Source organism: Sinocyclocheilus anshuiensis, unplaced genomic scaffold (assembly GCF_001515605.1).
Source record: "Sinocyclocheilus anshuiensis isolate Anshui unplaced genomic scaffold, SAMN03320099.WGS_v1.1 scaffold2216, whole genome shotgun sequence".
NCBI lineage: Eukaryota > Metazoa > Chordata > Actinopteri > Cypriniformes > Cyprinidae > Sinocyclocheilus > Sinocyclocheilus anshuiensis.
The window spans coordinates 258,027-264,751 of record NW_015545525.1 but is presented as its reverse complement, the minus strand read 5'-3'; the positions used below and the strand labels follow the sequence as shown (position 1 = coordinate 264,751).

General features: G+C 38.2%; 2 protein-coding genes across 2 annotated transcripts; both read right to left on the bottom strand.

Annotated features, from left to right (window-relative positions):
* Window positions 1-4,286: 4,286 nt before the first annotated feature.
* LOC107698290 (BTB/POZ domain-containing protein KCTD20-like) lies at window positions 4,287-5,868 on the bottom strand. The gene is made up of 3 exons (XM_016499244.1): window positions 5,740-5,868; window positions 5,135-5,192; window positions 4,287-4,887 (listed from the first exon to the last, which is right to left on the bottom strand). The coding sequence occupies exons 1-3, from the start codon at window positions 5,855-5,857 to the stop codon at window positions 4,671-4,673; spliced, it is 393 nt and encodes a 130-aa protein (XP_016354730.1). The 5' UTR covers window positions 5,858-5,868; the 3' UTR covers window positions 4,287-4,670.
* Window positions 5,869-6,101: 233 nt separating this feature from the next.
* LOC107698285 (BTB/POZ domain-containing protein 10-like) lies at window positions 6,102-6,543 on the bottom strand. Its single transcript, XM_016499240.1, has 3 exons — window positions 6,442-6,543; window positions 6,240-6,360; window positions 6,102-6,157 (listed from the first exon to the last, which is right to left on the bottom strand). The coding sequence occupies exons 1-3, from the start codon at window positions 6,541-6,543 to the stop codon at window positions 6,102-6,104; spliced, it is 279 nt and encodes a 92-aa protein (XP_016354726.1).
* Between the last annotated feature and the right edge of the window lie 182 nt (window positions 6,544-6,725).

The window sequence follows — 6,725 nt, the reverse complement described above, 5'->3', positions numbered from 1 at the left end:
GCTGGAAGACCTGCCAAGAGAGCATTGCAATAGTCCAGCCTGGACAGAACAAGAGCTTGAACAAGGAGTTGTATATACAGTATATATAAAGTGGGGAGCCAGTTTAAAGCGAGTACATGACAGTAATGTGTCCAACTTAAATATGTACATCAATTTCAGGATGTGGTGCATCCTTGGGAATAATCACTTTGGATCTAAAATAAACTGCTTTCAAAATATGGCTTTCCAAATAAAAAAAAGTGGTCTCTTGGCTTAACTTGCCCCCCAGTGCGGGGTAAATTGAGCTTACAAAAATCTCTTTGAAACTAAATGTAGTTACCAGTTATCCCATGGGCCTCTCTCCATCACAGGCTGAGTAAATGGCTAAATATTAATATATTTGTGCTCACATCAACAATTTTGTTGCCTAGTAACAACTTCCCCAAAGGCTCAGATCACCTCGCTCTCTCCTACTGACTTTCTGTATAGCGTCTGTTACATTTAAGCTGTATTTTTGTACGTTTGTAGCTTACTATTAACATTTTAATGAGGCCTAACTTTTGCTGAAGTCCTTAAAAACAAAACAAAATACACCTGTTATCATAAATATCGCAATCTTTATTTTACAGCTGCTTTTATAAAAAAATCAGAGCAATGTTACAATCAAACCAACAGTTTGTTGTGAGTCAGAAACGGGCGGTTTTTACATTGACTGAATGCGTATGTCGTGTGAGAAACAACAAAGATATCATCGGATGTTTCCATCTGCAAGATTTAATTAGTGCTAAAACTCGACACTACTCAGCAAGACTGAAATACTTCGATTCTTGGCATTTCTGAGTTTTAACGTCTGAACATTTCAGACAGAGCAAAGTAAAACAGAGTGAATCTCATCAAATCTGTCATATTTCAGCTTTAAATCAAAATAAATTATATTTAGAAGCGCATTTTAGGGCTATATTATTTCTATGACAAATAAGCCTAATTCTTAGTCACAAAAAATGGTCACTATTATTTAAATTGTGCAATTTTAAGCACATAATGGCAGCATTTATTGCACTTTTATACTGATTGTAATATTTAAAAAATGCATTTAAATTGTCGTTAAAATAATGCGCTTAAAATGGCTTTTATTGTACTTCTAAATATATTTTCTTATGTTTTTCTTTTCATTTTAGTGTGCAATGTGACATTATGAGATTCACCCAGCAGGCACAGCGCGAGACACGACAATCGAAATCAATGAAAACAACACAAATTTAATTCAGGGGCGAACCGATAAATGGAGTGCTTTCGATCGAAAACCGAACAAAGCATCCTTCAGAGAAACTGTAAACCAGCCGAGCATGAAACGGAGCGATGAGGGGAAAATACGGCCTGATTATTTCACAAAGACGGAGCTGAAACACAAACTACCGATGTACGTAAACAAGTGAACGGGAGAATCATTATTAGTAGCCACAAGATCATTGATCTGACTTCACTCGTTTAATCGTGAGAACGAGTCATTAAAACGATAATACAGACCCGACGGCCCCAATGCATCATGGGTACTTAGAGCGGGAAACATTTCCAATCTTCTTAAAATAACGACCTAAAGAAAAGTGACCTTTCGGGAGTTCGTTCATTCGTTAGTTTGTTCATTTACTCATTCGTTGGAAAAGAAGAAACTGTGTTAAAGAAACAGTTCAGCCAAAAACAAACAAACAAACAATTTTATGCCATCCCAGATTAGGATGAGTTTGCTCGGTCATCAGATTTGGAGAAATGTAGCATTGCATCAGTGTCTCAGCAATGGAAGTGAATGGGTGCCGTCAGAATAATAGCTGATAAAAACATCACAAGTAATCCACAGCACTCCAGTCCATCAGTTAACATCTGGAGAAGACAAAAGCTGAAAAAAATCCAGCATCAAGACGTTTTGAACTAAAATACATCGAGTCCATAATCCATAATAACACTTCCTCCAGTGAAAAAGTGTTCTGAATCAGGAGAGAAATCTGCACAGATCAAAACCGGTGTGTCACCCCACCCACTTCCAGAAACTAGGTCACAGGGTCAATTGAGAACATATACAATGATAAACTCAACATCACAACAACACAAATGCAAAAACCTACACTTCAAATCAACATTTAAAACAACAAAAAATATAAACTTTGACAATGCCTTAATATACATTTAAATCCACAACCAAATAAAAGTAAACAATTATGTATAAAACAACTAGGGAATTCACAAGCCTCTCCATGGAGTCCTATACAGGAATCTAGTGTTTACACCATGAAATTACAGGTTTGTCTTTTTTTGCTCTCACCAGGAGGTGCTATTCTGCCTTCAAAAATGGGATTTTAAAGGCCTAGTCTCTATTTTAATCTGAAATACTGCATTAATTGAAAAATAATTGTAAAAAATTTGCATTATTATTTTTTTTACTATTTCCAATGGGAAAAATGTATCATAATTATTGCATAAATATTAATTAGTACCATGAAATTCTCTCAAAATACAAAAAATATTATTGAACAAAAATATATTACACTGATTTTACTGAAGAAAAAAAAAAGTTACATTTCAGGTGTCCGGTCACTTTTGACCGCGAAGACCATGAGTGTGACTCCCAAATGAGGAGCGTACAAGGGTTTTAAAAGTTTTGTTTACAAATCAGTTGTTACTTTGAATCTTTAATAGTGTCGTAGTAGCGTAACTGAAAGGTTTCCCTCTACTGTTTACAGAGAGATTTTATTTCCCGATGTAGAGCAGCTGATATATAAATCCAAATTAATTGAGAACCGAATCGAATCGTGTCTGAACTGTTTTGTGGAGGTCCGGCGGTGGCGAGTAACCTTCACTCGGAGTCAGACTACAAGAACAAGGACTGGGTCTTCATCAACTACACCTACAAGCGCTTCGAGGGCCTCACAGCCAGAGGAGCCATCCCCGCCTACATGAAGAGCGGCAAGCCATAGAGAAAAATCCCCAAAACACCACGGAAGAGACCCGCTCCGTGTGCACCAACACTGCAGCGTTTTCTCTTTTCACTCACGCTTGAAGAACATCTTCTGAAAAGCTTTTGTGGGCAAGTTTCAGCAGATCTAATACCAAAAGACCTACACGTCTCTATAAACAACGATAGCTCTTCTGAAGATGTTTAAAGGGTCGTGAGACCCCATTTTAGCAGAGGTGTGCTTGTGTTGCACATCATAGAAGACAATGTTAGCATCCGATATTTTTAACTGTTTGAGAAACCTGCAAACCACGGGTTGTAAACCTTTCAATTCAATAGTAGTGTCACGTAAAATACTCTATTTCTCATTTAGCATGCAGTGCATCATTTTATATTGATATTTAACCGTGAGCCGTTTTTGTAATGTGTGTTTATATCCTTGTTATCTTCTGTTCATTTCCAGAAGTGCATTTTAAAGTTTATAAATATATGCAATAAAAATGTTACATGATTTTTAATTTTGTAAACTTTTTTGGAGTACATTAACAAAGATACAAAACTAGTTATTAAGGTCTGTCACTATACCAGACAACATATTTTTTTTTAATAATTAAAATGTTTTAATGTTTTTGAAAATCAAACAGCAAATCAGAATATTAGAATGATTTCTGAAGATCATGTGACACTGAAGACTGGAGTAATGATGCTGAAAATACAGCTGCGCATCACAGAAATAAATTACAGTTTAACAGATATTCACATAGAAACAGCTGTTTTACATTATAATAATATTTCACTATTTTTACTGGTTTTATTATATTTTTGATAAAATAAATGCAGCCTGGGTGAGCAGAAGAACAACACACACACACACACACACACACACACACACACAAATCTAAAATATTCCAAACTTTTGCAGATGCTTTTATTCAAAACTACTTACAAATGATAACAACAAAAAAACAAGAAAATCCTTTATAAGTGATATTTACACTGTTTTACTCTATCTTCTACACATCATCTCCTTGACACTAGATGGCGCCAACAGACAGAAAATCCTCACTAAAATGAGTTCTAAAGTAATGAAATAAATTACAGTTTAACAGATATTCACATAGAAACAGCTGTTTTACATTATAATAATATTTCACTATTTTTACTGGTTTTATTATATTTTTGATAAAATAAATGCAGCCTGGGTGAGCAGAAGAACAACACACACACACACACACACACACAAATCTAAAATATTCCAAACTTTTGCAGATGCTTTTATTCAAACCTACTTACAAATGATAACAACAAAAAACAGTGATATTTACACTATTTTACTCTATCTTCTACACATCATCTCCTTGACACTAGATGGCGCCAACAGACAGAAAATCCTCACTAAAATTAGTTCTAAAGTAATGCATGATATCTTTAATCATCTAAAGCCCTTAACAAGTGATTAATTAAGTTATTGATTAAGCAAATATTGTTTATCCAAAGCTAGGTGCAGTGCAGTAATGGCAAAATCTTGCTCAAGGACACAACGGTGAAAAGATCTCAAGTACTTTTAAGTTCAAAGGTCATCTATCCATGAGACTGAACCAGCGGCCCGGATTAAATGAGTCAAATGTGTATATGAATATGAAATGAGTGGCTGAATATTAATGAGCGAATAATTATATCCTCATGATTATGAATGAGTTGAATGATTGTCCAGTGTTCCAAATCCAACAGTTTAATCCATCAGTCATTGGTCGAGACTGGGAGGGGCGGGGCCATTCAGCCGATCTAACTCGTCGACCTGCGGGGTGGGCGTGGCCCCGGCCCGCGTAGGCCCCTCCCCCATGGCGGTGATGAGGTTCGGGACACTCCTGCTGCGGACACACTGGAAGTCCACGTGTCTGCTCTTCCCTTCCTCTTTCTCCCAGGACAGCTGGATGAAGGGACGCTGGACGTAGCTGTAGATGACCTCGGACTTGCCACCTGGACGTCGCTTCACCTTCTCCTTACAGGTGGGGTATCCTGAGACGCACAATAGAGTCAGGTTGGGCTCTGGAATTAAAACATCATATATTTTGTCCGTTCTAAGGATAACTTAAACCTTTAAAGTGTTGCTTGTTAATCAACATGCTTTTGTTTTAGCCATCAGTCAGCAATCATGCCTCGTTCTCCCAGGACAGCTGGATGAAGGGACGCTGGACGTAGCTGTAGATGACCTGGGACTTGCCACCTGGACGCCGCTTCACCTTCTCCTTACAGGTGGGGTATCCTGAGACGCACAATAGAGTCAGGTTGGGCTCTGGAATTAAAACATCATATATTTTGTCCGTTCTAAGGATAACTTAAACCTTTAAAGTGTTGCTTGTTAATCAACATGCTTTTGTTTTAGCCATCAGTCAGCAATCATGCTTAACAGTGGAATTTGTGGCATTACCCATAATGCAGTGCAGAAAATTCCACCAATTAGAGAGTTGGGGCAGCAAATTGCGTCAAAAAAAGCTCATTAGCTCCGCCCACTCCTTTGAAGCCCCTTTGCAACCCTACTCAAATACATATATGTATGCAAATTTTGCATTAAACTTAAAATATATTGTTTTTCTAGATGTAATCAACAACTTTAAATGAATAGTTTCATATTTCTCCATCATTTTTAATTCGATTATAACGTTTGCAATGCTTCACGTGATTGTATTTATTTTCCCTCATTAGGTTCACAGCCTTGTACCTTTGTTTTGTCCAATTTTCAAATATTTTTCTGCTTCAAATAAAAGTTTGTAATGTTGTTATTCTCTCCCTAGCCTTTTGGTTTGGTTCACGCTGCGAGTTTTCCTCTCCCATCGGAGGAGGGTTGTCGTGATCCCAGTCTACGTTATCGTCGTCCGTGAGGACCATGATGTGGCACTCTCGTTCTCCTTCCCGAGCGCTCGCAACCATTGCCGGGACCAACAGCTTCAGTTGCTTTGACACAATCTGTATTGTTAAAAGCGCTATATAAATAAAGGTGACTTGACTTGACTCATCCTAATCTCGTATGGCTTGAAGGTGAATGTTAATTTTTGGCTGAACTATTCCTTTAAATTACTGTGTTCAGAACCTCCCAAGCACGGTATCCGGGTAAATTGTGAATACTGCAGGATCCACCACAAAATGAGTCCCGTCAACTACTAATGTGACCTGGTCATGTGATAAAGGGCGTGGTTGTGTAGGCCACGCCTCCTTTGTGCAGGAGAGCACCTGATTGGACGGAAACAGTAATGAGTTTGAGTGTGCGTGAGTTATTTTTGGCGCATGTACAGTACGTGTGTTTTTGACTCACTGAGGTCTCGGCATCTGACGGTGCTGTAGTCGAAGTTTATACACAGATAATCGCACGCTTCGCGCAGTTCCACCAAAGACACGCCCTCTGGACAGTGCAGCATGCCGACACGGTAATAATCCTGGGCGAGAGATGACGTTGCGTTAAAATTGCGTAGAATCAAACCGGCAGTGAACTGGAGGGAATTTGTGATCATACGTACCAGTATGACTCTGAAGATGTTGGCACCGATGCCTTCTGCGATTTCATATTCACCTTTAGCGTTTGGTCGTGTAAAACTGTGCTGACACGCTCGACCGAACATTCTGAGAAAACACACCTCATTAGGTTACACAATACATTTGGGATATTTTGCACGATTTAAAGGAACAGTTCACCCAAAAATAAAGATTGGCTGAAAATGTGCTCAGCCTCAGGCCATCCGAGATTAGGATGAGTTTGTTTCTTCATCAGGTTTGGAGAAATGTAGCATTGCATCAGTGTCTC